The sequence below is a fragment of the Mustela erminea genome, chromosome 9, assembly GCF_009829155.1.
Source record: "Mustela erminea isolate mMusErm1 chromosome 9, mMusErm1.Pri, whole genome shotgun sequence".
NCBI lineage: Eukaryota > Metazoa > Chordata > Mammalia > Carnivora > Mustelidae > Mustela > Mustela erminea.
The window spans coordinates 61,374,132-61,402,062 of NC_045622.1; the positions used below are offsets into that span (position 1 = coordinate 61,374,132).

At 52.8% G+C, this 27,931-nt stretch overlaps 2 protein-coding genes across 11 annotated transcripts; one reads left to right on the plus strand and one right to left on the minus strand.

The window, feature by feature from the left end:
* SMPD1 (sphingomyelin phosphodiesterase 1) lies at window positions 1-10,389 on the plus strand. 2 transcript variants are annotated; one of them, XM_032357112.1, is made up of 6 exons: window positions 1-512; window positions 1,443-2,215; window positions 2,751-2,922; window positions 3,343-3,419; window positions 3,601-3,746; window positions 10,147-10,389. In XM_032357112.1, exons 1-6 carry the CDS (start codon window positions 213-215, stop codon window positions 10,191-10,193), a joined length of 1,515 nt encoding a protein of 504 aa, XP_032213003.1. In that variant the 5' UTR covers window positions 1-212; the 3' UTR covers window positions 10,194-10,389. The 2 variants fall into 2 exon arrangements, with proteins under 2 accessions (XP_032213003.1, XP_032213002.1); XM_032357111.1 differs by lacking the exon at window positions 10,147-10,389 and adding an exon at window positions 3,911-4,799 and having other exon boundaries at window positions 2-512.
* APBB1 (amyloid beta precursor protein binding family B member 1) lies at window positions 5,008-27,559 on the minus strand. Of its 9 annotated transcripts, none has more exons than XM_032357105.1 (15): window positions 27,378-27,559; window positions 19,139-19,873; window positions 13,453-13,631; window positions 13,298-13,354; window positions 13,133-13,218; window positions 12,955-13,018; window positions 12,365-12,514; window positions 11,859-11,986; window positions 11,747-11,752; window positions 11,333-11,447; window positions 11,111-11,195; window positions 10,772-10,855; window positions 6,008-6,123; window positions 5,684-5,860; window positions 5,008-5,599 (listed from the first exon to the last, which is right to left on the minus strand). In XM_032357105.1, exons 2-15 carry the CDS (start codon window positions 19,857-19,859, stop codon window positions 5,432-5,434), a joined length of 2,136 nt encoding a protein of 711 aa, XP_032212996.1. In that variant the 5' UTR covers window positions 19,860-19,873; window positions 27,378-27,559; the 3' UTR covers window positions 5,008-5,431. The 9 variants fall into 9 exon arrangements, with proteins under 9 accessions (XP_032212996.1, XP_032212992.1, XP_032212993.1 ...); XM_032357101.1 differs by lacking the exon at window positions 27,378-27,559 and adding an exon at window positions 26,961-27,344; XM_032357102.1 differs by lacking the exon at window positions 27,378-27,559 and adding an exon at window positions 26,961-27,342 and having other exon boundaries at window positions 13,453-13,628.
* Window positions 27,560-27,931: the final 372 nt, after the last annotated feature.

Genomic DNA, 27,931 nt, shown 5'->3' on the forward strand with positions numbered 1-27,931 from the left:
CGCTGACAGGACTCTTGGCAGCGGCGGCCGTCAGCTGCTGGGGAACAGAGGAAGAGGAAGGGGTGGAGCTGCTTTGCGGTTGGACGCGAAGCAGTCCCCCGACTACAGCGGGGGCTGGTCAGCTGTCTCTGGCGCTGCTCGGCCCCTTGAGAGCCTGCGCCTAGACCGGCGGGACACGGACGGGCGAAGCGGCCTATCTAGGAACTCGGGCAATGCCCCGCCACGGAGTATCTCCTGGCCAGGGCCACCCTAGATCCGGCGGGGAGACGGAATCGGACCGGTCCCGGGGGTCCCCCAGACTGAGGCTCCTGTGGATAGGCCTGGCTCTGGCGCTGGCCCTGCCCGACTCCCTGGTTCTCTGGGCCCCTACCGGGGCCCACCCTCTTCCCTCCCAAAGCCATCCCGCCAGGTTCGGTCGCTTAGTGCCCCAGCTCCGCAACGCCTTTGGGTGGTGGAATCTCACCTGCCCAGTCTGCAAAGGCTTGTTCACCGCCATCGACTTTGGGCTGAAGGTGAGCGCTTAAAAGGGCTGTGATGGTGCAGCCAAGGGGAGCGCTGGTGGGGGCAAGGGCGAGGGAGGTGCTGGGCCTGGGGTCCTGAAAAGCAAACCTGATGGGGAGGCTGGCATCTATCTACAAGCCTTCACCGGATTTGCTGTTTTTTAGGGACACCCATGATTACACACCAGCACCACCTCCACTGTGACCTTGTGAAGAAAGGAAAGAGTGCAAATTGTGGGCCGGCCACTGTGCTAGCCATTTTATATAGGTTAAATCAAACCTGTGAGGTGTTCATTACAGTTGTTATCTTCATTTTACAAATGATTAGAGTCTGGAAGAGGTGAAGTCACTTGCATAAGGGCACACAGCTGGCGGCTAGGGGAAGGGCTGGGACTTTTTTCCCTGTACATCTGACACTGAATCCCCTGTGCCTTAAACTTGGCACCTCTAATCCAGAGCACCAGGCCTTGTCCAGTTACTCAACAAGGACTTGAATTCAGAAACATCCAGGCATGTGGGACTAGATAGTGATGTCTTGACCCTGATGGGATTATGATGAGTGCTAGTTGGTCACTGAGCTCTGCAGTGTTCTCCTGAGCCTGCCCCAAACTGTGGACAGATATACTATCCAGCCCAGATTTCAGGGCACTCTGCAGACAGTGTCTGAGGAAGCCAGCTGGGTAAGCAAAAGGCCTGAAATGCCACTGCCTCCTGAGGGGAAGAGGAAGTATTGGCCTGGTGCTGCCTGAGTCACAGGGCAATGTCTGTGGGAGGCAGTGTCTGTGGGAGGCAGTGTCTGTGGGAGGCACTGAGGTCTCTTCACAGTGGCACTGAGGCCAGCCTGGCCCCAGTTTGGAGATGGAGGTACAAAGGGTGGTAGCCAGGGTTGGCCTGGTTCCTGTGCTGCCTCTGACCTCTCATCACTGGTTCTTCCCACTACAGAAGGAGCCCAGTGTGGCCTGGATGGGCTCCATGGCCACCAAGCTCTGCAAACTGCTGAAGATAGCACCGCCTACTGTGTGCCAGTCAGCTGTCCAGCTCTTTGAAGATGACATGGTGGAAGTGTGGACACGCTCTGTGCTGAGCCCATCTGAGGCCTGTGGTCTGCTCCTGGGCAACACCTGCGGGCACTGGGACATCTTCTCATCTTGGAACATCTCTTTGCCAGCTGTACCAAAGCCTTCCCCACAACCACCCAAACCCCCAGCCCCAGGCGCCCCTGTCAGTCGCATCCTCTTCCTCACTGACCTGCACTGGGATCATGACTACCTGGAGGGCACAGACCCTGACTGTGAGAACCCTCTGTGTTGCCGCCAGGATTCTGGCCTGCCACCTACCTCCCGCCCAGGTGCTGGATACTGGGGCGAGTACAGCAAGTGTGACCTGCCCCTGCGGACCCTGGAGAGCCTGTTGAGCGGGCTGGGCCCTGCTGGCCCCTTTGATATGGTGTACTGGACAGGAGACATCCCCGCCCACAACGTCTGGCATCAATCACGTCAGGACCAGCTTCGGGCCCTGACCACTGTCACAGCCCTTGTGAAGAAGTTCTTGGGCCCAGTGCCTGTGTACCCTGCCGTGGGCAACCACGAGAGTACACCTGTCAATGGCTTCCCTCCCCCTTTCATAGAGGGCAATTACTCTTCCAGCTGGCTCTATGAGGCAATGGCCAAGGTGTGGGAGTCCTGGCTACCTGCTGAAGCCCTTCACACTCTCAGGTAGCTGAGGTCCATGGAAACCCAGGAAGAGAAAGGTGGATGATAGGGAAGGGAGTAGAAGATCTGGGCATTACCTGTAACTATTCTATCATGAGTCAGCTCTCCTCACTGGCCCTCCCCCACCTCTGACCCTAGCTTCCATCCCTACCCTTATGTCCAGACACCCTCCCTCACAGGGCTGACAGCATAACCTCTCCACGTCTTTGCTCATGTTGGCCCTCTCTAAAATGTTGGCACCCCCCATTTTAACATCCCAACTTTCCCAGGCCCAGATCATATTCCTTGTGAAGGGCCTTCCCATTCTAGCTCACTTATCTCTTCCCTGAACTCCTAGAGCCCTTAGCCTTCTGAGCCCCTTCATCTCAGTCACATGGGCCCTACAATCAGTACTGTTTTTTGGTCTTCAGCTGGAATGGGAGCTTCTTGGTGGAAGTCCTGTGTGCCTCTGCCTTCTACCCAAATGCTTAGCACAGGACTGGGTGAGCAGGACCTGGATTATGAATGAGTGTTGATCTTCATATTCACTTTGTTTCAGAATTGGGGGGTTCTATGCCCTTTCCCCACGTCCTGGTCTCCGTCTCATCTCTCTCAATATGAATTTTTGTTCCCGTGAGAACTTCTGGCTCTTGATCAACTCCACAGATCCCGCTGGACAGCTCCAGTGGCTAGTGGGGGAGCTTCAGGCTGCTGAGGATCGAGGAGACAAGGTGAGGGAAAGTGGTGAGAACATGGTGTAGTAGTTGCTGGTGGGGGCTGGGAAAGAAGCAGGCCCTTTGTGACCAGACTTCTATCTAGAGCCAGAACACCTGTGAGCAGAGAAGCTTGGTTTTCTGAGGCTCCTAATAAGTGTTCCCTGGGAGTTCGCCTCCTGGTCCCTCTTAGAAGCCCTTTCATCTACTCCCTGTCTCTGGCCAGCAGTACCGGCCGTTGTGGGAAATGAGTACCAACTTTTCCTGGCCAGGGCTGCCTGAACCCCTCCTTGCTCTGATAATTTGTTTGTTTGTTTACTTGTTTATTTATTTAAAAGATCTAATTGGCTTTATTGAACAACTTATGAATCAGGCAGCATCCCATCTAGCAAATAGAGGGGCATTATCCCTGATAACCTTCCTTAACTCTCCCTGCAGGTACATATAATTGGCCACATTCCCCCGGGGCACTGCCTGAAGAGCTGGAGCTGGAATTATTACCGAATAGTAGCCAGGTAGGAGGGAGGTGGGAAGAGGGGTGGATGAAGGTTGGAAATTCCTTTCAGCATCTTATTCCTGCTGCTCCATTGGGGTAGAGGCTTCTTAGTTCAGTGTGTGAAGAAAGAAGCATCCCATCTCCCCAGATTTCCTCCCCATCCCTAGAACCTTCTGAATATAATTAGTGTCTTCTGACAGGTATGAGAACACCTTGGCTGGTCAGTTCTTTGGCCACACCCACGTGGATGAGTTTGAAGTCTTCTATGACGAGGAGACCCTGAGCCGGCCGCTATCTGTAGCCTTCCTGGCACCCAGTGCTACCACCTACATCGGCCTTAATCCTGGTGAGTGAGGTGGAAGGGAGCTATTAGGATAGAGGAAGTTGGTGGGATAGAGGAAGCAGAAACAGACTTGGAGCCAAGGCTGGCAAAGGGCAGGTGGGACATGTGACCCCTTCCTGGAGTGGCCTTGGCTCCTTCCCTCTCCAGTCAGTTCTCCCTCCTTGCAGGTTACCGGGTCTACCAAATAGATGGCAACTACCCGGGGAGCTCTCATGTGGTCCTGGATCATGAGACCTACATCCTGAACCTGACCCAGGCTAATGAACCAGGAGCCACGCCACACTGGCAGCGTCTCTATAGGGCTCGAGAAACCTACGGGCTGCCCAATGCACTGCCTGCCGCCTGGCATGACTTAGTGTATCGCATGCGGGGTGACACGCAACTGTTCCAGACCTTCTGGTTTCTCTACCATAAGGGCCACCCGCCCTCAGAGCCCTGTGGCATGCCCTGCCGCCTGACGACTCTGTGCGCCCAGCTCTCTGCTCGCTCTGACAGCCCTGCTCTATGTCGCCATCTAGTGCCAGATGGAGGCCTCCTGGATGTCCAGAGCCTGCAGCCAAGGCCACCTTTCTGCTAGCACCCCCAGGGCCCAGAGTTGGGAAAGTGGAAATCTTAGAAAAGGAGCAAAAACCCCACATGATAGCTGTGGTAAGAAGTGCATCTGAGCCCCAAGCACTCCAGGGAAACAGGACCTTCTTTCATGGAGCTGGTTTGGCTAGATAAAGAAGGGGCAGCTGCTCTGCTTGGGCCTGTCCTGGGACTACTGTTGTTCATGGCTGTGGAGCTAAGGTCTAAGTTGGCACTGTGCCAGCAGATCAGACAGGAGCTGTGCTGGCCAGCCAGGAACCCTGTACTGCTGCTGTCGCCTGGTTGTCAGGCTATTAAAATAAAGATAAGAGACATGGACTCCAGACCCCTCTGTGATCGTCCCACTTACTTCTTTTAAAGCTCGGAGGGCAGGGCAGCTGAGTGGCTCAGTCAGTTAAGCCTTCGGACTCTTGGTTTCAGCTGGGGTATGATCTCAGGGTCGTAGGATAGAGCCTTGAGCGGGGCTCTGCTCTCAGAGTCTGCTTGGAATTCTCTCTCTGCCCCTCCCCCTGTGTGTCCTCTCTCTCTTTCTCAAATAAATTAATAAAATCTTTAAAAATAATAATAATAATAAAATAAAGCAGGGAGGGCATGGTGGCTTTGGGAATATGAGCCTAACTGAGGGGTCAGGGTACTGCAGGTGATGATGTAATGCAGGCACAGGAAGGCACACGGCTTAGCAGGGCAGACAGACTTTATTAGTGATATCAGTACAGCAGAGGTGCTCATGGAACAGGGGGGAGGGGACCCATGCCTGAACCAGTCCCCTCCTGCCCCTGCTGGACCCTACCAAGATGGGGCCTGGCCTAGACCAGTTCCTCCTGCTCCACCTGAAATGTGGGGGTGGAGAGCCAGGGGCTGGCTTTGCTTCTAGCTCCCCTTATCAATCCAGTATTGTCACTTCCTTGCAGGGATTAGGTCTCTCTCTCCCCAGCCCCTAAGCAGGGAACCCCAGCTACTGGGGAGGGGCCACTTTGGTGGGCGGGGGTGGGTGGGTGGTGGTGCTGAGGCCTAACAATAGCCTCCAGGGCCCCTCCCTGCCCCATACCCTTGAGTTCCCTGGGACCCAACGCAAGCAGGTGGAAGGAGAACTGAGGGCTTCAGGGGGTATGGGCCCCCAGGCGTTTGGGCTTGAGGGAACCCCACAACGACTGAACGCCCCTGCGGACAGTCCACCCTACACGCCGGGCAACAGACTCAGCAGGGGGTGCTGGGAGGCAGGAGGTGGAGGCCTGGGAGCGTGCATCCAGACACTTCTGATAGCGGAGCTGTAAAGAGGCAGGTGGGGCAGTCACTCTCCAGCCTGCCCCCTGTGAGGTGGGCGTCATCACACCACCACCCTACCCACTTACCATGCACGCAGCCTGCACAGCCTCTGAGAGGCTGGCAGCATTGGGCTCACACCAAAACATGTGGCAGCAGAAGGAGGCTGGGCCGGCAGCCATGATGAATGCAAATGTGTGGACATCTCTGCCCACCGCCAGGAAGGAGAGGAAACGCACCCGACATTCCCCCAGCACTGCTTCCGTCTGGAGGGATGGAACCCGGTTAAAAAGGAACAGCCCAACCCTCTCTTCCACTGGGCACATCCACCTTACTGGCAGCTCTTCCTCAACCACCCCAGGCTCCCTTCCATGGCAAAGCACAGCCATGCCTTCTCCCACCCTAGTCTTTACCTGCTGATGCAAGATGGTAAGGGTAGCAGGAGCCACACTGACGTGACTTGGGGTCCACTGCTCACGGCTACTGGAGGACAGGACTGACTCCAGGGCCCCATTTATCACATCCACTCCTGGAAGATAAGGACACAAATATGACACCACTAGGAGTGGGGAGAGGATACCCCAGAGCCTTTGCTCCATCCCCACTTGACCAGTCCACAGCGCTGTATAAAGCTGCACAGGTATCCCTTCCTTGGTGCCCTCCTCCTTGGCTTCAGTGATTTAGCACTTTTCTGGTTTCTTCTATATTGAATCCTAGGCTTAGCTTTCTTCACCTGACTCAGCTTCTTCCTTCAACCTTCAAAATGAACTGATCCCCATCTAAGTTCTGACCTCCCCTTATCCTGGCTCTCAGTGTTCACCCATGTTCAGACATTTACTGCATCGTACCACAAGAACTCCCAAATCAGCACGTATTAGCCACTCCTCTCCCAAGACAACCTTTGTTTTGTTCTATATCCACTTGAGGTATGTTGACTTGTGTGTGTGGCGGTGCATGCCAGTCATTACAGTGCACAATCCCATGTACACCTCACAACAATCAATTGATTCTTTTATCACCATTTTACAGATAAGGAAATTGAAGTTTACAGTTCCCCTGCTCCTTCTCTTTTTTTCTATTTTCAGAATTAGAAGGACTGTCAAATCTTAGTTGGATTCAGTAAATTTCTGTAATTTCTATAATGTGCTAAAAGGACAGTTGTAGCTTTTAGATCAATCAACATCCCCCTGTAAAAGAGTGGCTTCCTATACCTCAAACTGCTATTAAATACTTCACTCTTGGTTGCACTCGGCCGAGAACAAAGGCAGAAGCAACAAATGGCATGGCAGAGGCATGGGTTCTGGTCCCTGCACTACTCATGAATGTGTGACCTACTGTCTTTACCTTCACAGCTAAGAGGTTAGAAGAAACTGCCAATGTAAAGACATGCAGCTCTGTGGTCCATTCCTGGGCCATCTTGCCCCTTTCAGGGCCTCTGGGCTCCCAGAGGAGCAAACCACATGGACCCTTTGTGGGCAGAGGACAAGGAAGAGGACAAATAACTTCCTCAAAGGCCCTCCCTCGTCTTGGCCTTGCTCATCTTACCTTTGGCTGGATCAAAGCCCAATTCCCATCACAAGCATGCAAGTCCTCCAAACACTGGCCTCATCTGAGCTGTCAAGCCTCATATTGTATTGCTCCCTGAGCTTCAAATGATTTAGGTAGCATTTATTAATACCTAATCTTGGCAAATGCCCTGCTAGGCAGATGGGGAATACAAAGTAAGAAGAGTATGCCCTCAAGGGACATAGGCAGTAACTGTGAAAAAGCCTCTATCTGGAGTGCCCTTTCCCTGTAGACTATGTGAGAAACTCCTAATTTTCCTCCTTCAGGGTTCACCCAGGCCCCACCCAGGAAGCCCTCCCTGCTGCAGGGCAGAGAGGGAATGTTGCTGGGACAACTCTTAGCACATCCCAAGGACAGAAGGCAAGTTTATTTCATCTCTGTGTCCCCAATCCCAGCACAGGGCTTATCTACTTAAGGAATTCCAGACACTTGAGCAAGACACCCTCAAGGCAATACTGGCCAATGCATTCCAAACTTGTATAACCAAGTAAGCTAGGAGTCCACAGATGGGTGAAAACACAGGCAGTTCCTGAGTGGGTCTGGTCCAATTGGCAAGGGCTGCGGTGTGTTTGACATTTATGCCAGTCAGTGGAAAATCTCAAAGACTGTAAGTGTGGACAAGATATCAAAGTCAAACCATTTAATAAGCTCATAGGGCGTGGGGGTGGCGCTTGGCCTTGGAGCATGGATCAGCACAGAGGTGGGGAAAGTAGTAGAACACTGTGGCCTAGAAACAATCTGCCATATTTGGTGACAACTCAGGATTAAAAACTTACCCTGACCCCTAGCCCTGCACTCCGAATCCCCCTTACTCTACTATGCATTTTTTTCCCCCATATCAATTGTTGCCTTCCAACATACTATGTAATTTCATTATTGTCTGTCTCTCCTGACTAGAATGTCAGCTACCTGAAGGCAAGAATCTGTCAGTTTTGTTCATTAATGTGTACCAAGAACCTAGAATAGTGCCTTGCACAGAGAAGGCATCCAATAGTCACTTGTTGAATAAATGAATGATTTATGAATGAATCAATATTGTAGCCTCATGAGGAGCCAATGTTAAACTCCTAGAGGTTAAAAAGGGAGATGAGACAAAGCAGTAAATAACTTTAGAGCAGACCAGTCGAGGTAACGGGCAGCAGAGGGGCAGTCAAGGATCACAGACAGTTGTTTCATTATAGTGAGAATCTACATGAGGTGGTGGGTTGACAGGGGAGTAGGGGTAATAACTAGAAGAGGCAACAAGGGTGTGGAAGTTGAGGGTGAAAAGAGAAAGAAATGAAGCAAAGGCATAGAGGTCAGCCAAGCTTCCTTCCTGCTCCCTAAGCATGATTTTCTCACCCCCAGCTCCATGTCTCTGGCACTGCCTTGAATCCAACTGGAGTACCAAATCCCCTCCGCAAATCCAGGCCATCTTTCTAACCCCAGCTCAATCCCCACCCTTTCTAAGATGGGTTCCCTTATAGGATATAAGGTGCTGGTCATTAAAGTCAGCATGGTTTGAGGGGAAGAGCAGACAATTAAAGATGACCGGGGTTTGAGTCCTAGGCCTACCATCTCCTAGCCATGTCATTTGAGGCAGGTCTCATTCATTGTTGCATTTGTCTGTTCATTTATCCAGCCACCAAACAGTTGAGCTCTTCCTAAGTATCTTTTGATATGATATCTGACCACTTCTTGAAGTGGCCTCTTTTGTGCCTCCCCCTCTCTCTCCTTCTGCTCTCACAATCCTTATAATTTCTCTGTCCATTAAGTGCTGGAAGGTCTAAAAGCTAGGCCTAGCCTCATTTCTCTTTTCACTGTGGGCTGCCACACTCACGGTTTTGATTACCTCTATAACCCAATAATGCCACACTTTAATCTGTAACCCAATCCGCTCCTCTGTGAATCCATCTGCTAACCCAAGTTTGTTACTCAGCTTCCCCATCAAACTTGGCATGTCTGAAACTGAACTCCAATCTCCATACCAAAACTGGCTTCTTCCAGTGTCTGCTACCTTTTTTTTTTTTTTAAAGATTTTATTTATTTATTTGACAGAGAGAGATCACAAGCAGACGGAGAGGCAGGCAGAGAGGGAGATAGAGGGAAGCAGGCTCCCTGCTGAGCAGAGAGCCCGATGTGGGACTCGATCCCAGGACCCCGAGATCACGACCTGAGCTGAAGGCAGCGGCTTAACCCACTGAGCCACCCAGGCGCCCCCAGTGTCTGCTACCTTTAGAGAATGGTGTCACCATCCGTTAATTCCCAAAGCTAGGAAGTCAGGAGTCAGCCTGAATACCTCCGTCTCTCCAACCACAGTCAGTGAATCACCAAGACCTGTTGATTTTAATTATCTAAACACCTCTTGAGTCTGCACACTCTTCTTCAGCTCCACCATATTCCGTGATACTCTTCTTATCGGCCATGGCTACTCCAAGATCCTCCGAATTGATTCCTCACACCCACCTCCACCTGCTAAACATCTTTCTCCATGGTACAGCCAAAGCCAGCTTTTACAAAATTCAAATCTGATTATGCCAAGTGCTTTCCTGAAAACTCAACTATAGCTCCTTGCTGCTCTCAGGATGAAGAACCAATGGTTAATGTGGCCTCTGACATCATATAAGGTATGAATGCCACCCAGCTCCCAGACTCTTCTGGCCCCAGTGGCTTTCTCTCAGTGTCTTTGAAGTACCAAAGTGCCTTCCACTAGGGTCCTCTTCTACACTGTTCACCCTGCCTGGAGAGTTCTTCCCCTGCTTTATTCCTATCTCCATCTCGTTTATCCCATTAGCTTCCATTCATTTTTTTTATCTCAGTTCAAATGTCACTTTCCCAAGAAAGTCTTTTTCCAACATAGTTTTATAGCACCTTGCCACTTTCTTTCAGTGAATAACTCAGTTAATAATTAGACATTTATTATTAATATGATTATTTGACTAACTCCTTTTTTGGTTTTTTGCTTTCTGTTTTTTTCTGCTGTAACCTTCTGTAACCTCCACGAAAGCTGTGGCCATTGTTCTCCCAAGACCCAGCCCAAGGTGGGCTTCATAGGAATTCATTAAGTGAATGAGCAAATAAATAACAGGTACTGTGAAAGCACTGGAAATATGAGACAACCAGACAGGCTCTACTCAGTTTCCTTATCTACAAAATGGGTTTTACCATAATCCCAACCTGACAGGACTGTCAAGACTTAAATGACATATAAGGAAGTACTTCGCAAGCAATAAAGCATGTCACGACTATGCTCACGGCTTCCTCTCTGGATGCTCACAGCCTATCATCCTTAGCACTGCAGTACCAAACCCAGCTCCCAGCTGCTACCTGGTATTTACAGTCATCTCAGACCTGCCTCCCAAACCAATCAAAGCTTCTCCATGGGATGCAATAGTGCATCTCCCGATGTGCTTGGTTCACTGGTTCAAACTCAGTGAAGGCATGCCAACTGCTACTATAGGCAGAACACAGAGTGCAGATAGGACAGAGGTACAACAAGCTAGGATGCATTTTAAAGGGCAGAGTGACGCAAGCAAGAAGAAGGTCTGGTAAAAAAAAGGCATTAGGGGCAGAGGGTGGGCATAGCCTTGGTATCAAGGTGGTGGTCCCTGGGTGAAGAAGAACACACATACCAACAGGTTTAGCAACAGGCACATTCCCCAGGTAATAGACTTGGAACTTTTGTACCAACTCATTCTTAGGTGCTGGAAATTCCACTGTGGGAAAGAAAAGAGGGATCAGTCGTGGTGGCAGACCTTGCTCACTCTCAGTCCCCACCACCAGGGCATAAGCTGGATATACACCCAGCCAAGGCCCTACCTCCCCCGCTTCCCCATCTCCCTTTGACTTATTTGATCCAAAGAATTTAGTCTCCATGTGCCCATGTCCACGTAGTAGTTTGTGCCTCCTCCTGAGTCACTTCACCTTTGCTGACAAAGCTGAGCTGGACCTGGCAGGGTTGTGGCACTGACCTTGGAAAGGGACATCCACCAGTTTAGAGTGGTCCAGGGAAAGTCCATTGACCAAGCAGCGGGCATTACGCCTTTCGGCCATGATCTGAGGAGAGGAGGGCAGGAGCAAGGGAGAGTCTGTTAGGTCTTCGGTGCCCTGGAGTCCCCCACCCCCACTCAAGGACCCCACCCACATCCTTGTAGAGCAAACACAGCTAGTCCAGGGAGCAGAGGGGGCCGTGCCTTAGAGCAGATCTCATGCAGGCTGGTGGCGATGTTCTTGGCAGGTGCCTCACAGCGAAACACGTGGCACTTGAGCATCTGGGTCAGCTTATCGCGAGCTACGTAGGCAAAGTCCCTGTTGGGGGAGGGGCACCTCAGTGTCTCCCAGTGCCATCCAGTGTGAGGTGTCATCCCTACCCCACCCAAGCCCTCCCTGTCCGTTGCGACTCCTTCAGGGCTTCTGCCCTTGGGCCGGTGTCCTGTGGGTGCCGCCTTCTGGCTGGGGCATAGACAGGCAAGCATGCCGAGGTGGGGGAAGATGGGCGAGCACAGCGGGCAGGAAGGGGCAGGGCAGAATAGGGGAACTTCAGTGCTTTGAGGCATCTGGTCCAGGTGTGGGAAGAGGAACAGTCAAGGTAAATTAGACGTAAGTACCTCTCTCTGGGTCCGGCAGCACAAGAGAGGCAAAGAATAGAGTTAGGAAGGAGGGCCCCCACTCTGACTGCTGGATGCACCCCCACCCGAGGATCCCCAGCCCATCTCCCACCTTCCACTGTCCCGCCCGACGCCCCAGACGCGGATGCTGACGATGGGCTGGGCATGCAGTAGGGCCTGACTCTGCGGCTCCACCAGCTTTAGTGTCTCGTCTTCCAGCTGTAGCAGCAGGTCCTTTCCCTGTGGGCCCAGGAAGCAGGCACTCAGTGGAGCCCAGCTGGGGAGGTGGCCGATCTCTGCCACCTCCAGCTCAGGGGAGGTCAGCCACAGCTCTGGGCCCCTGGCCCTGGTGTGAGACCACCCGCCCTGCAGGCCTCACTCTACTCGAGTCACGTCTGTCATCTCTTACATGATCTGGTTTTACGTGATCTGGTCACTGCTAGAAACCATCCCCCCGGGCCACCACCTGGGATTGCACACCCATCTCACCGGGCTGTCATTTGCGGGGGTTGTCACCTCCCTCCCCCAGTCATCGCTTGGGCAACCCAGCTCTCTCACGCTCTCTCTCACAGCTCCCTTCCCTTTCCACTGAACCGCACACGCCAGCTGAGCCCTCACCTCCCCCCAGCCCCCAGACATGGGGTCGTGCAGATTGTTTTTGTGGTAGGAGAGCTGCCGGATGCAGTTGTTGACAGCCACGCTGCTGCGTCCAGGAGCCAGCTCCTCCTCAGTCATCTCCACCCAGCCTAGGGAGCGCACGGCGAAACACTGCCAGACACAGAAGAGGGGGTGGGAGGTACAACCGGAGGACCCCCCCCCCAAAACAGGATGCTCTCTGCTAAGAGCAGAGGAGTTTCTGACTCAGAACATGGCAGCTGGGACGGTGTTCTGAGCTAAGACTGAAAAGCTCCCCAAACAGGATATGGTTGGTGGGAGGGGGATGGTCTCAGATGAGACCCCTGCCAGTACAAGAAAGCATCTGAGCCAAGCCTGGATGGACCCCCTGCCAAGGTGCTGGATTGGCTGAATTAGACTCTGACATGCTTCTGGCTCAGACACAGGGATCTGTGCTAAGACTGGAAGAGCTCCTAACTCAGGACCTGGAGAGCTTCCTGAGACCAGAGATGCCCCCCCAGAACATGACACAGGGGGTCTCCTGCACATAGAGGAGCCCCAACCTGGGGAACGGGCATTGGTCTTGAACAAACCTTGATCCCTGGGTTGGCATTCCGTGGGGGCAGCTTCTCCTCCTCTTGGGGTAATGGCTCTGGGCTGGAGGAAGATGGTAACACTTGGTACAGATCCCTGAACATGAAGCTGTCCTATGGTCCCTCCCAGAGAGATCCATTCCCCTGCCAGCACACTCTATCATGCCTTCCCACTCACCTGAGACTCTGAGCTGGGAAGGGCAATGTCCCCTCCTCAGGGTCCTTCAGTCCCAAATCCATAGGAGCCTCCTCACTGGGTTCATCCTTGGGAAAGGGAGAGAGGGGTCAGGGCCAAAATGATGTCCCTTCTCCCCCTCACCCATTGTGAAGCAGGTCCCCTCACCTTCCAAAATTCTCCATCCTCAAAGCCTTCTCTGTGGGCAAAGCCTGTCCAAGTGAGCTAGGAAGAGGGATGGGAGTGATAAGTGGGTGGCTCGTCTGCTCCAGCAGCACCACCCCTCCACCCTTGGACAAAAGACAATAGGCCTGTGAGCTCACCTGAGACTCCTCTTGGGGGCTGCTCCCCTGTGAGGGAGAGGCCCGGCCCGGGGGCTCCCACTGGGTGGTCCCTGTTGGGATGTGCCAGTAGTAGGTCCCTGAGGTATCCTGGACCCTCATCCATCCAGCCGGCAGGTCGGAATCCGTCTCGAAGGCGTTGGGGTTCCAGAAGGAATCTGCTGGGTAGGGGGACTGATGAGGATCTGCCCACCCAACAAGCAGACAATAGGTACTTATGCCCAGTCCTCTTGCGGAGACCCCATGGTGAAGAGGAAGAGATGAGGGAAGGCCCCAACACAAGGTTCCTGCTTCCTCCTAGAGCTTGCAGTCTGGAGTCACAACATGGGGGACCACCAGCCGGGGACATGACTCAGGTCTCCTCCTGGACCCTGCTCCTGGCTAATGTGCCCACGTAGAAGGAAGGAGGGAGGCAGAGAGAAGGGAAGGAGACTGGGTGACCCTAACTGACCTCCTGTCATGGATATCCATCTCTCAAGTACACGGACTTATCAGCAACTTCCGCACACATGTGTGCATTAGGATACACAACACATACAAGCCCTACTACGATCCTGTGCAGCCATCACACAGAAAATACCAGCAGAGACAGCAGGTATCACAGTCAGATGCACACACATGAGCAAGGGCAAACACACACACACACTCCAACTCCAGCCATAGCCTAAGGCAGACAACACACGCAGAGGTATGCACACACACAGTTGTATGTTTCAGCTCCCATCACACGTGTGCAGAAGCCACACCCACAACAACCCCACACACATGTGTGGGTACCACCCAGACAGTGAATGCACACTCAGTCAACCTCTGCCACATGTGTGCAGATACCACAGACACTCATACCCTAACCCCTGGCACACACAGATGCAGGCAAACATTCTCTGCACATGTACACATACCTGTGACATATACCCCTCTTCTTCTAGCAGAGCCATACCACTCCAGCTCCGTAAGCCAGCTTCTGCCTCCTCTGCCTCTCCTCCCCACCCAGCCCCAGCCCACATCAAGCCCAGACTTGGGCTACCCCTCACCTGGGCTGCTGTCCTGCAGGATGATGGCCAGGAAGAAGTCCTGGGAGAACATGGCGCTGGTTCCCAGCCCCTCCTGCCTCCACCCTCCCTCCTCACAGCCCCTCCAGCCCAGCCAGCTGGGCTCACAGCCTGGTGCTGGGCTGCAGAGAAAAGCTCATCCCGCCCCCTTCTCACCAGGGCAGAGCGCCTGCCAGGCAAGATCCTCCCCCACCTGGCGCTCACTAAGGAGGGGCCAGGACCACCATGGGAGGGGACCTCCTTTGCGTGGGGATGGAGGGTCCTCATAAGACCCCAGCCCTTCCTGCTCACATCTCTTCTTTCTAATCCTGGCTCCCCTCCCCCAATCCTGAATCTCCATCCCACCCCACAACAGGCACCACAGCACCACAGTCAAACCTAGTTTTAGGGACACCAGGAAGCTCAGCGCCTTGGGAATACCTCAGCCACCTGGGGCTCTGCAAAGCCTGGAGCTCTCAGCACAAAAAGGGTGTGGCTTCAGGGCTCCCAGGGATCCCTCCCCTGCCCAGAACCTGTCCTGCAGTTTGAGCCCCAAAGTGAGCCTTGAGGGCTGGGCCCCAGCAAGCTTGAGGATGGGCTTAGGGCTTCCCAGAACAGCCCCCCTCACCTGCCAGGGCCCAGCTAGGCTGCAGCGTCTCCTCGGCAACCGCAGCACCAGGCCGGCTGGGAGCGCCCAGACTGCTGACGTGCTTCCCGTTGCCAGGGAAACGAGGAATCCTGACTGGTCCAAGAGGCAGCACTGAGGATACAGGCAGTCCCCAGACCCAGGCTGCTGGGCAACCAGGCACAGGGGCGCTGGGAGCAGGTGTGGTTACCCAAGGTGGCTGCACACCTGATGGGAGAGTTATTTCAGCAAGATGTCTTACCACCCTGTTTGCAAATGAGGTGGGCCCACAGAGGAGGGGCTCTTCTTGCCTGCCCAGCCTTCTAGGTAGCCATTACCACCTCATCTCCCTCCACCCTCCCCTTTCCTCACGCCCCAGGGACTTAGAACGTCCACTCTTTCCCAGGGACCCTCTATCACCTTCAGGGCTCTCCTGTCAAATCTTCCGGGAACACGAGCACCGAGGGCAACCGTGCCCTCCACGGCCACACCCTTCTTCATGAAGGATCATACACCTCTTGAATCTGGGGACCAATTCGTCTTCTGACTGAGTCACGAACACCAATCCATCTGCCATCCCTGTTAGCCTGTACCTTCCTGCTTCAAAGAGCGTCATCCTTCCGATCTGTCCTGGAGGGGCCGCTCTCCTCCTCTCTCCCCAACCATCTGGGAGGCCCTTCTGGAGCCTGGCATATCTCCCTCCAAGCAGAGCCCCACTCAGGCCTTTGCCGCCGCATGCACACATTTATTCCAGAATGGACATCTCCCCTCTTGCGTCAACTCATTCAGGCGCTCACACACGATTTAAAGGTTTGTGTATCATTCTTTCATCCATCCACGCATGTCTTCATGGTGAAACCGATGTAGTCATTTGCTCGGGAGTCAGTGAATCACGTAATGCTCTCTCCTCTTCTCCATCCCCATGTCACTACAGGAGTCCAAGCTACTACCTGCAATTTTTCCCTGGATCGCTGCAACAGCCTCACAGGTGGGCTCCCTCCTCCAGCCTAGTCTCCTCCAATCTGGACTGCACATTACAGCCCACATGACTGTTCGAAAATACTGAACTATTCTCCACTTTAATACTCTTAATTGTTTTCTCTTGCCCTGAGCATAGAACCCAAACTCCTCCCTGGGTTTGTGTGCTGTTCTCAGCCCTTAACCTCTGCCTCTCAGCCTTATCTCTGATCACCCTCCACCCCTTGTCTCTCTCTCCCTGCGTGGCATGCCCCTCATCCTCTCCAAGCCCAGCCTCCCTTCCTCAATCTTCACTGGACTATCACCCAGTCCTCCTTCAGGGATACATGTAAAGGTCATGCCTTACAACTGACCCACCTCCTCTCCCGCATCACGCACACAGGCAGGGCTGGGTCACCCTGCTGCACTTTCCCCACCCCAGTGCTCACCACGCTGATCAGAGCCGCCCGTCTATCTCTGTCTCCCCCACTAGACTGTGAGTGCCATGAGGACAGGAACCTCTGTCCCCTATAGTATGCCTTCTCAGCATTTAGGACAAGACCTGGCACCAAGTATGAACCCAACACAGGTAGTTAAGTTCATTCACTCATTCACTTATTCATTCATTCATTCATTCATTCAGGCACTTATTCAATCAAAAACTTTGTGGAGATCCTAGGCTGGGAAGGGGAAAATAATTTTGCTCAATTCTACTCCATTCCTACATGAGCCCAGACTTTCTCCGTGGCCTTCAGGATCATGGCACCACAATTACAAAGGAGTAAGCAGTGACTGGACCCTTTCCCCAGGCTGAGGCCACACCACTCCCTCCACTTTCCAGAGTCTCCACCAGAGCTTGATCCTTAGCCATCGCCTCTCACTGAGGTCGATCCCCATGCCCAGCAGGCCCTTTCCACTTCTTCAGCAGTTCCAGCCTCCTTCTCCCAGGAGGCTCACAGGTACAGCTACTGCACTGACCATCCCGACAGCCTCTGAGCAATCACACCCTCCAGTATTTGGCCTCTGACTCAAACCCCCAGCCCCCCAAGCTAGGGCAGAGTCTGTAAACTAGCAACCGATAGACCAATACAAGACTCAGACTTTGTATGGCCTGCATGGTGCTTTTTCAAAAAACAGAGTTGGTTGTTAATATCTAGAAATTGAGATATTTCACATCAGTGTCCAGTTTTCAGTTTACACTGAAAAGTGTCATGAACTGGCTCCATTGCCACTACATTTCCCCTCACCCAACCCTATAAACAGAGTGAAGCAGCAGCTGCTCCCTTCAAAGAAGGTCCAAGCAATGACCATGGAAAGTCACTAACATCACAGAAAAGAGAGGCAATCAGACTTTGCCTTTGATGGAAGCACTCGATACCACCTATGAGGTGTCCTTGCAAAAGCAAAACACCAAAAAAACTCTCAAATCCAAATCTGACCAAGTCTCTGAAACACACTACCAAATTTGCAGGAAATCTAGGGGAAGAGAAACCTGCTCGATGGCACCACAGGGACAGAGTCTGCAAATTCAGACCACGGAAAACCCAGGCCAAATAACCCTGTGTCACTGATTTAAAACAACAACAACCTGCAAACAGAAATAAAGAGAGACAGAGGGATGGAAGCGTAACATACAGCTCAGAGAAACTTTGAGATACACGTCCACCATCAAAAGGTCTAGGACTACTTGATTATTGATTCAAAATAATCAAAACTTTTTAAATAGCAGAGTGGGGGATCATTTATTAAACAACTGGGAAATCGTAAACACTGGATATTTGACAATATTAAGGAATTACTGTTAAATTTTTGTATGCAATATAATGGTACTGGGGATTGTTTTAAGAGTTTTGTTTTCTAGAAATGCATGGGTGAACACTTACAGATTTGAATGTTTGCTTTAAAATTACCTAGGCTAGGGCCTGGAGTAGATCAGGGTATAGATGTAGCAAGTTTAGTCATGTGCTAATAATTGCTGAAACTGCATCATGGGTAAACTGGGCTCACTATTCTAGTCTCTCCACTTACGTAGATGTTTGAAAATGTCCATAATAAGTTTTTGGAAAAGGAAAGGGGATGATGCACTGCTCTTGGCTCCATGGCTCCATGAACTGCATGCTCCCCTGCAAAGGCTCCCCAGTTTGGGGGTTGGTACGGTGTCTGTTGCCAGGGGCACAGCAGAGTCCTTCCGAGGCTCTACTTAGACTCCAATCCACAGAACTCCAGGCTTGTAGCTATGACCCATCATCTCTGTCCTCTGTTCCTCAACTCTGTCTGCATCTCTACGTGACAGAGACTCAATTTATTTAAATGGGACACATTTAATGATCAGTCCTTGGAGTCCTAATACCTACTTTCTTTCTCCTCCTGTCCAACCCCACAAAGGATCTATTTATTCTTCCTTTATTTCCTAACCTTTAGTCAGTATTCTATTCCTGATACAAAGAATACAAAACGGTATCCTCGTAATGCCTTGAGTGGTGCTCTGCATACAAGCCCCGACCTCAGTCTTTCTGGGTAGACCTGCATGGGGAGGTGCTGTTGCCTCCAAACCTGGCCTGGTAAAAGCTGGCTCACGTGCACGTGGCTCACTGTGCCGCATGCACCAGTGCAGGGTAAGCAGGGCTAAGAACTCGGGTCTAAACACAGTTCCACTATGAACACAGAATGTCTGTGACTATAGGAAAGCTACTTAACCTCTCCAGGCTGACTTTTCACCATCTGTAGCACAGGCCCCATAATAGTATCAGACTCACAACATAATTATGAGGATTCAGTACAATAACGCTGAGCAGAGGGCAGTACCTTGAAAGTGCTCCCTAAATGCAACAAGTCCACCATCCATCAGCGTCCACGATGGATGGACCTATCAGTTTGTGCAAACATTCTGAATATAGGAATAGTTTTGTTCAGGAAAACCCAGTTATGGCCTGCTGAGGACTGAGGACATGGGCTCTGTGGCTCATGCCCTGGCTGGCCCTGGCCTTGATTTGGAGAGGCCTGACCTCTGCCCTCTTGCCCTCCCATCTTCCCCATGTCAAGCTCCATAAGGTACCTGTGTCCTCCGGGGAGCCGTAGGAGGGGCTACCCTGGGATAAGGTAGCCCAGCTTGAGTCCTCGTCACTGGCCGCACTGTTCCGCATGCCAAACAGGAGGCTGGCACTCTTGCTGTGATCTCGGGGACCGTCGGCAAGGGCCTGGGGTCTGGGGGGCACCTCCACACTCTCCGGGGGCTCAGGCAGCCCTTGGGGAGAAGACAAGTCCTCCTCCTCCTCCTCCTCGTCCTCTTCCTCATCATCCTCCTCGGCCTCCCCTGCCGCCTTCTCCTCTCCTTCATCCGGCCCCTGCTCTTGGGTGCTGATGATCAGGCCAGATCCTCGGAGCCCTCTGTTGGCCGCATTGTGGGCAGAGAGCTCCAGCTCAGAGTACAGGTGCATCAGGCCTTTGGGGCCCAAAGGTGCCATCTCAGGCTCCTGACTGGCCTCCTCTGCCAGGGTCAAGGTCACGTTGCGGTTCTGGTCACGATGGGCTGTGGCAGCCCGCCGGAGCTGGTTCTGGCCCTCCTTTAGCCACTTGGCATTGGCAGGGCCTGGCTCAGGCCCACCCCCCTCCCCCATGGCACTGCGCAGGTCCTTGGGTCCCACAGCCGTGGCCTGCAGCTTGGAGTTGAGCAGCTGGTTGTGGGCAGCGTGCAGGGGCAGGGGTAGGCTCAGAGCGGGGCCTCCGTGGCTGTTGGCATTAATGGCCGACTGGCTCAGTGATGACGGAACAGACATGGCCTTGGCAGATCCTGCGGGTGAGGAGAGGAGACCGCGTTGAGCCTCCAGGTGGGAACAGCAGCACCCCTACATCTGCCTGAGGCTGTGCTCTATACCTCCTCGACTCCCTCATGCTCAGCAGACCAGCACCCACCAGTCTGTGTCCTGGGAGCTATTTTCCCATGACAACGACTAGGCTTAACTCCTGTCCCCTCTCACCACCACCCACTCAACCACATCTCCACCAAAGGCTAGAGCCAGGTCTACAGTCTCCCCTGGGCCCCAGTCCCCAGTCCTGAGCTTTCTGAGCCAGCACAGCCAGCCCCTGCTCTGCCCTCACTCCCAACGGCAGAGCCTCCACACAATGGCTCTCTGTGCGTCCCCACCCCCAGCTGATCCGACCAGGGCTTACTGTGCCAGGGACCCAGTTGCTGTGGGACTGGCTCATGTGCTCTGGACACTGGACACTGGCTGCCCCCTTCTTCTTGCCATGCTGCTATCCACAGTGTCCCAGTGTGAGCTCCCCAGGCAGTATTCCTATCATCATCAATCACTGGGCTCAATCAGCCCTGAAGCCCAGCCTTACTAGGGACTGTGAGAATAGGAGAGAATGAGCTACAGACCCATCTCTCAAGGGCATGGACCTGGGAAGGAAGGTCACAGAGGAAGAACCATCAGCTCCAATTCACAGCTCCTTTGGCTGGATGAAATTACATTTTGATGAGTGTTTCTATTAGGTACCTCACTTTGGGCACCACTCCATCTCCCAGACCCTATAATGTCCCATGTCTGGTGGCTCACTGCAGGGGCTTTTGACCTGTACCCTCCAGGCCTTCAGGTCTTGATCTGAACATCACCTTCTCAATGAGGCTTTCCTGACACCCTTTTAAAACTGCATGCCCCCATGCCCTCTCTCAGCAACACCCAAACCTTCCCTGGTGCCTAGAACCATCTGTCAAGGTATTTACCAATATTATTATTACTATTTGTTTAATGATTGTCTCCTCGTGACTATAATTTCAGTTCTATGGTGGAGGATTTTTTCTTTTTTTCAATGCCATATGCCTAGAGCTTAACACAGTAATGGCACAGAATGGGAATTCAATAAATATTTGTTGAAAGGCCCTCCTATCTCTTCCAGGCCTGATTTTTGCATTCCTCTGCCAGTTTCAGAAAACATACTTGGGCCACGTTACTGTGTCTCAACCACTGTTCGTGGTGGCCCAACCAAATCCCATCTGCCCTTCATGTGAGGGGATCTTCTGGTCCACAGTGACAGCCTCCCCCACTTCCTGTCTCCTTGGACCCCTCTCACTGGAAGCCCTTGAGGATCACTTTCTCTGCCTACCTGTCCTTCAGCCACAGCACCCAGTGATCCCACCATTAAGGTCTCATTGCATCCTCCCCGTCTCTTCTACCTTCCATTTCTCTACTCCCCTCCCTCCCTGACCCCTACTGTAAAGTGCTTACGCCCTGGACCCTCACTGCCACCACATCGCCGGCCATTCTCCCCGACCAACCGCTACCCAATTCTCCCTCATCCTGGCCCCCTTAGCTCCTGCTGTCCACTTCCCCCATGCCCTCCCTGAGTCCTCCCATAAGGTCTCCTTGACCCTTGTCCCCAGCACACAACTCTCCCTCACTGCCTGCCTCTCACTGCACACCTCTCTGACTCCCACTGCATGGTTCTTTTACCCCTATTTCTCACCTGAGAGTTCTCTCCTCACCCCAAAACCCCACTGAGGAGTTCTTTCTCCCCCTGACCCCCAGCCCTGGTTCTCTCTGCACCTCACTATAGCTCTCCGCCCTGAACACAGCTTTAGGCTGCCTGTCTCTCAGGTGGACTGCATGACGCCTTTCCATCCTGCCTCCCTTCCCAGACCCTAGCACAATTCTGTGCGCACATCTGTGACATGCATTGAAAAAAATGTTCCTGTCTGTGTGTCTGCTTCATGTGGAACTGCTGGGGCACTTGGTGTGGCTCCACCTGGGCAATAAGCAAACTCATGGTCACTGGCATAAACGAGAAAAATAAACAGCTCTGCCACTACCTAGAACCACAGTAATCTTCCAAAAATGGAAACCAGATTGTGTCACTCCCCATTTGGAAAACTCAGATGGCTCACTGCTGCCTTCAGGATAAGGGCTGTGCACACTAGCAGGAGCCTCCTTGAGCAAATTCCTATGACCTCTCAGACCTCCTCCCCCTTCCCTGCCTCCTTCACACCTGACATTCCAGCCTCACAAAGGGTGGCAGATTCGAGAACATGTCACACCCTAACAGCTCTGGCTCTTTGTTTACAGTGCTCTCCCCCCCCCCCCGCCCCGCCCCACCTGGAATCCTGTCTCCCCATGTGAGAACCTCTGCTCATGTTTCAAAACTTGGCTCAGCAGCACAGCTCCGAAGCAGTGAGCCTTTCCTATTTAGTCCTCCCTCTTCATGCTCAGGGGACCAGTCCCTCCTCCATGTCTCACGATAGCCGGTGCCCCCCTCCAACCAAACAACTGAGACTGTGTCTTACTCAACTTCACATTCCCATTACCAAGGAGTGTGCATTGTGCATGTGCCACAGCGTGGGCCCTCAGGGTGGACCGAAGGAAGGATGGAGGGGACAGACATAGAGTAAGAGGAATTCGGAGGCTCAGAACTCAGAATCTGGAGGCTGGAGCAGACACCAAGATAAGCTTGTGTGGCCCTGTGGGCTGAAAGAAGGCAACGGGAGTGTTAGGGAGGGTGATGGAGAATGATGAAGTGTACCCAAGAAGGCAGGGCGTCCCAGAGCAGCGAGGACCAAGATCCGGAGAAAAGGAAGGGAGGGAGTGTAAGCCGACATGCTGGCCCAAAGGCTGCTCCACGGTGGCATCTCCATGAGTGTCAGGATGGTGGGAGACCTGTGGCTGGCAAGCGCAGAGGATCATGGAGATGACGAGCCCTTCTCTGATGCAGCCAGGCTTATAGGAGGTGAGGATAGGACCGACCTCCTTAGCACTTGGAGGTGTGATCTGGGAAAGACACACACACTGTGAGGCTGGGGCGCTGAAGAGCCAGGTCTTCTCCAGGACAGCCCTGTCCCCCTGGTCACCAGGGCAGAAGGTACTAAGGGAGAAATGAGGAAGTTCTGTTGTGAATAGCACTGAAGCCTAGGTACCTGGCTCAAGGCACTGTGTGGAGCCATCACCTAACTTATTGGGGTCAAAGGGTGACCAGCAGCCCAGTATCCTCAAAAAGAGGCACATTTTGGAGTTTGGTGTACCTGAAGCCTCTCAAAGGATGGAAAGAGCCACATGGATTCTGGCTCAAGGTAGGGAGCTGGGCGGAGCCCTCATGGAAAGGAGCTAAAAGAGTGGCGGCTAAGCCTGAAGGAGCTGCGGTGGGGGGCACATCCCACTCAAGGTCAAGCCTCCTGTAACCTGACAGCTTACTATTTGCGAGGCACTGTGCCAGGCATGGGGAAGAGTGATGAGTTATAAAGCAACGGTCCCTCCCCGGTGGAGCACAGAGATCAGCAGGGAAACCGCCCCTTACTGTACAGAACAGTGCCAGTGTCTGGCCAGTCCCTGGCACCGATGAGCACTCCCTATTTGTTGAATAAATGATGGAGTACTGTGATGGGGAGCAATAAGGCACTACAGGGGTAAGAGTCTGTCTTCCTCTAGCCCAGACATCAGCAAAGAGCTACTTGAGGAAAGGACTTTTTTTTGTTTAAGATTTTATTTATTCATTTGACAGAGAGAGAGAGAGAGAGATCACAAGTAGACAGAGAGGCAGGTGGCGGGGGGGGGGGGGGGGGGACGGTAAGCAGGCTCCCTGCTGAGCAGAGAGTCCGATGGGGCCTCAATAGTAGGACCCCTAGACCATGACCTGAGCCAAAGGCAGAGGCTCAACCCACTGAGCCACCCAGGCAAAGTCCAGGAAAGGACTTTTAAGTTGATAGAAGAGCACAACTCTCCTGGGACCACCCCCTGCACTAGCCCTCGCTCCCAGAGGAAGACCTCCCAATCCTCCTTCACAGAAGAAATAGAAGCCACCAGTTGAGGGATGTCCTCAAACACAAACTTGCTGTCTTCAACACCTATCCCTTCATCCTTCTTCCTAAGACCAACTGCTTCATCTGTTACTTCCCACCTTCCTTTCATGACTTTCCAGGAATTTTATACCACTGTTTATCCATTTTCTCTTCTATATAATCAACCTCTCCTTCTCAGTGGGACCCACTATCTACCAACTTACATGCAGAATGTTTCTTTACTGACACTCCTCCAGTGCAACTAACTGCTCGCTCTCTCTCGCTCTCTCTCCCCCCTGCCAGCTCAAGCAAACTTCTTGAAAAGACTTGTCTCTACTCACTGTTGTCACTTCCTCACCTTGCACTCACTGCTCAACCCTCTCCAATCCTGTTTCCACCCCCAGTACGTCTCAGTAACAGCTCTTGCCAAGGTCAAAAGAACCCTATGTCATCTAATCCAACCCACACATAATCTTGGTTGTATTCTCAGCATCCCTCGACACCCTGCTTCTCATCCAACTTTCATCCATGGCTTCCTCATGCTACATCTCCCAGTTTTCTGCCTACACTCTAATTCCTGTCCGGTGGCTTCTTAGACCCCTATGGTGGCGCACCTTCTTCTACCAGCTGTTACACACTGGGATTTCTCATGGCTTATTCTTATGCCCTTTTCTCTTTCTCACCAAATATTCCATGTAAGTATTTATTCGTGTCCATAGATTTGGGTGTCACCTCATTGGGCATATACTGCCCATTTCCAAATTTACATCTCCATTTCAGACCCCTCATCCAAGCTCCAGACATGTACATTCAATTTCCTACTCAACATCTCCACCAGGATGTCTCAAAGGCTTCTCAAATACGCCTGCTTATGTTTCTCTCTCCCACACCCTTACTGGTCCTCTTTCAGAATCCTGGTTCATGGAGGGATATAACCACCTATCCTGTTGTGCAAATCAGAAGCAGGGGTACCATCCTTAACACTATCGTCTCCCTCACCACCCCCTACGTTTAATCAATCCCCAGATACTGATAATGTTCTCTCCAAGGAAAATTTCTGGACTTCATCTACTCTCTTCATCCACTGTCATCACAATCCACACCAAGGACAAAGAACTTAAGGTCAAAATTATTAATGTGGCCTAAACTGTCCTGCTCGGTTTAAACTGGTCTCGGCCTTCCTCTCCATCTTCAGCCTCACTGGCCTTCTTTTGATTCCTCGAAGACCTCATGCTCTCTCCTTCCACAGTGTGTTCGCATGTGATTTTTCTCTTCTGCCTGGAACCTCCTTCTGGTAACCCTCAGCCTAACTAACTTGAACTCAACCTTTACATCTGAGTTCAAATGTCACATTCTCAGAGAAGTCTACCTCAGCTCTCTCTCTCTACGTCCCAGACCAGTTTAGCTTGTGCCCTTATGTATTCTCAAGGCACCATCCACTTCATGGTATTTATTACACTTGTCATTTTATTCTGATTCCCTCCTGGATTGTGGGACAAGATTGCAGTCTATTTTGTTCATAATTATATCTTCAGCGCATAACACTACCTGATGTATAAAAGGTGCTCAAAGTTTATTTGCTGAATGAATAAATAATTAGATCGCTGCAATTTTTTTAAAAGATCACACTGTGTTGAGAGCATTTAATGGGAGGTAGGCAAGAGAATATATGCTATTAGAGCAATGAGGGGGAAAAAGAGTGTTGGCCTAGATTAAATCTGGTAGCAGTGAGGATGGAGTGAAATGAATGGATCTGAAAAATATTTAGGTAGCGGATGTGACAGAATTTGGTGACATTAGATGCAGAGGATGAGGGAGAGAGGTTAATCTAAAATGTGGCCCAGGAATCCAGCTTGGATAACTGATTGGAAAGTAGCCATTTCTGGGAGCTGTAGGAAGAACAGATTTGGAAGAAGGGTAGAGAGGGAACACATGGAAGATAATTCAGCTTGGGATATGTAGGTATGGAATTTCTCTTGATTCAATGGGGATGTCATGAGGGCAGCTGTATATGGAGTTCAGAAAAGAGGTCTGGGCCGGATACATACATTTAATAATAATCAGTGTAGATATAGATATAGATATAGATATAGATATAGATATAGATATAGATATATGAATCTGAAGACTTGGGAGGGACTAAAATACCAGAGGAGAAAGTACAGAATAAAAGAACACAGCTCAGGACAGAACCAAGAGCCTTACCAACATCTAAAGGGAGGGGAAGGAGATGGTAGCAAATGAGACCATGAAGGAGCAGACAATGCCGGACAAGAGAAACCAGAAAAATGCTTCCAGGAGAGTTAATGCACACCACTGCATATACTAAAAGGTTAAAGGGGGAAACAGGAAAGTGTCCCTTGGAACCGGCCACATGGAGGTCTCCGGTGACCTTGGCTCCAGCAGTTTTGGTGGATGTCCACAACAGAGACCAAATGAAGTGGTTTTGAGAATGAATGGGAAGTGGAGACATGGAGACAGCAAGTGTAGGCAAGGTTTTGGCTTTGAAAGAGTAGAGAGAGATGGGACTATGCTGGAGGGCTGGGAATGCAAGAAATGCACAGGCAGATGCAAAATAGGTTCAGAATAACCTCTGAATTGGCGGTAGCAAAACTACTCTTAATGAGTGCTGCTGCGAGTGCTAGGCCTCCTGTCCGAGCTGGGGACACAGCCGGCCCCAGGGCACACCCCTCGGTCGCTGAGGGCAACTGAATGCAGCTTGACAGATTGCAGGCCAGGGACCCTGCAGAAAACCGTAAAGGCTCTGGCCACCTCACCCCACGTCCCATTCCCAGCCCTAGACCTCCCCTCCCCCACACCCCTCCCCCCCCATCGAACCCTCGCTTCGTGTACCCCATTCTCGCCCCTCTCCAGCCCCGAAGGACACGAGGTAAAGGTTGGGGAGGGGGCCTTGTGATGACCGAGGTGGAGCCTACAAGGGAGGGACAGGACCGCGGTCGGAATGCGCGCGGCTGGAGGACCGTCAGCGGGGATGGGGCCTGACCGGGGGACCCAGACCGAGGGACCAAAGGGAAGGGGCTGCAGGGTCCGCCGACTGCTGGGGCTCGGGATCCGACCTCCAGAGCTGGGCCCGGGCAGGGGCAGCTCTTACCTGCGTGGGGAGGCCCCAGGCCCAGGTGGCGGAGGTGGCTCAGACTGCGGGGCTCCGGCTCCGCGGCGGCTTCTCCATCACAACATCCCCCGCCCTGGAGCGCGCGGGCCGCGGGGCCGCGCCCCGAGCGTCGGAGGCGCGCGCGGGGCGGGGGGGTTGGGGAGGTAGCGCGGAGAGGCGCCATCTTGGGCCGCGCGCGGGCACGGGCGCGCGAGCCCGTCGCGGGCGACACTTGCCGCAGCTTGCCTGGGGGCCTCACCCTGCGGGACCCTCGGGCCTCCGTGCACCCTACCGCCCCGCTGCCCCGGCCAGCCGCCAGCCCTGGGCCCGAGTCCCCGGGTCCCAGAGCTCTGCCCCTGCCTCCGCCGACCCCTGCCCAGCCGGGCACCGCCCTCCGCGGCGAGGCCCCGGACTCACCGAGAGCGCCCCGCCGGGCCCTGGGTCCGCACCCCCGCGCGCGCCCCACCCACGAGGCTGGAGCGCAAGGGGCTGTGGCTGTGGCGGGCCGCGGCAGCCTGGGGAGGGGCTCCGAGGAGGCAGCTGCTCCACTCTTGCGGCAGCAGTCCCTGACGTCCTGGCGGAGAGGCGATGAGGACACAGCGTCGGTAATAATAATAATGGATCGTATTTACTGACCAATTACACTATGCCGGGCTCCGTGTTAGAAGTTTTTCAGGCATTCATCCGCACATCAGACGTGTGAAGACGCCACTGTTACCCTTATTTTTCAGAGGCAGATGCTGAGATTCAGAAAGGCAGAGCGACTTGCCTGCAGTCGCAAGTTAAGTGCTGAAATCAGACTGAAACCTAGACGTTTCTTAACACTCCAGCCCTGATGCCGAGGGTAAAGCTGCGACACCAAGGTCTCTCACATATGTCTGATATAAAGCCTTCCCTGGTAGAAATTCGTAAGAAAGAAGGAAAAAGAGAGAATGTGGACGAAAAGTGTGACAGAAAGAACGGAGGGGTGC

Excerpts from the sequence above, each read along its gene's own strand:
- APBB1 (XM_032357101.1), bottom strand. The coding sequence starts at position 27,144 with ATGGCGCCTCTCCGCGCTACCTCCCCAACCCCCCCGCCCCGCGCGCGC. Across the intron at positions 13,355-13,452 it reads GCCCCCAAGAGGAGTCTCAG|CTCACTTGGACAGGCTTTGC; the intron begins GTGAGCTCACAG and ends CCCTCTTCCTAG. Across the intron at positions 5,861-6,007 it reads TTACCATCTTGCATCAGCAG|ACGGAAGCAGTGCTGGGGGA; the intron begins GTAAAGACTAGG and ends CCATCCCTCCAG.
- SMPD1 (XM_032357111.1), top strand. The coding sequence starts at position 213 with ATGCCCCGCCACGGAGTATCTCCTGGCCAGGGCCACCCTAGATCCGGC. Across the intron at positions 2,216-2,750 it reads GAAGCCCTTCACACTCTCAG|AATTGGGGGGTTCTATGCCC; the intron begins GTAGCTGAGGTC and ends ACTTTGTTTCAG. Across the intron at positions 3,420-3,600 it reads TATTACCGAATAGTAGCCAG|GTATGAGAACACCTTGGCTG; the intron begins GTAGGAGGGAGG and ends GTCTTCTGACAG.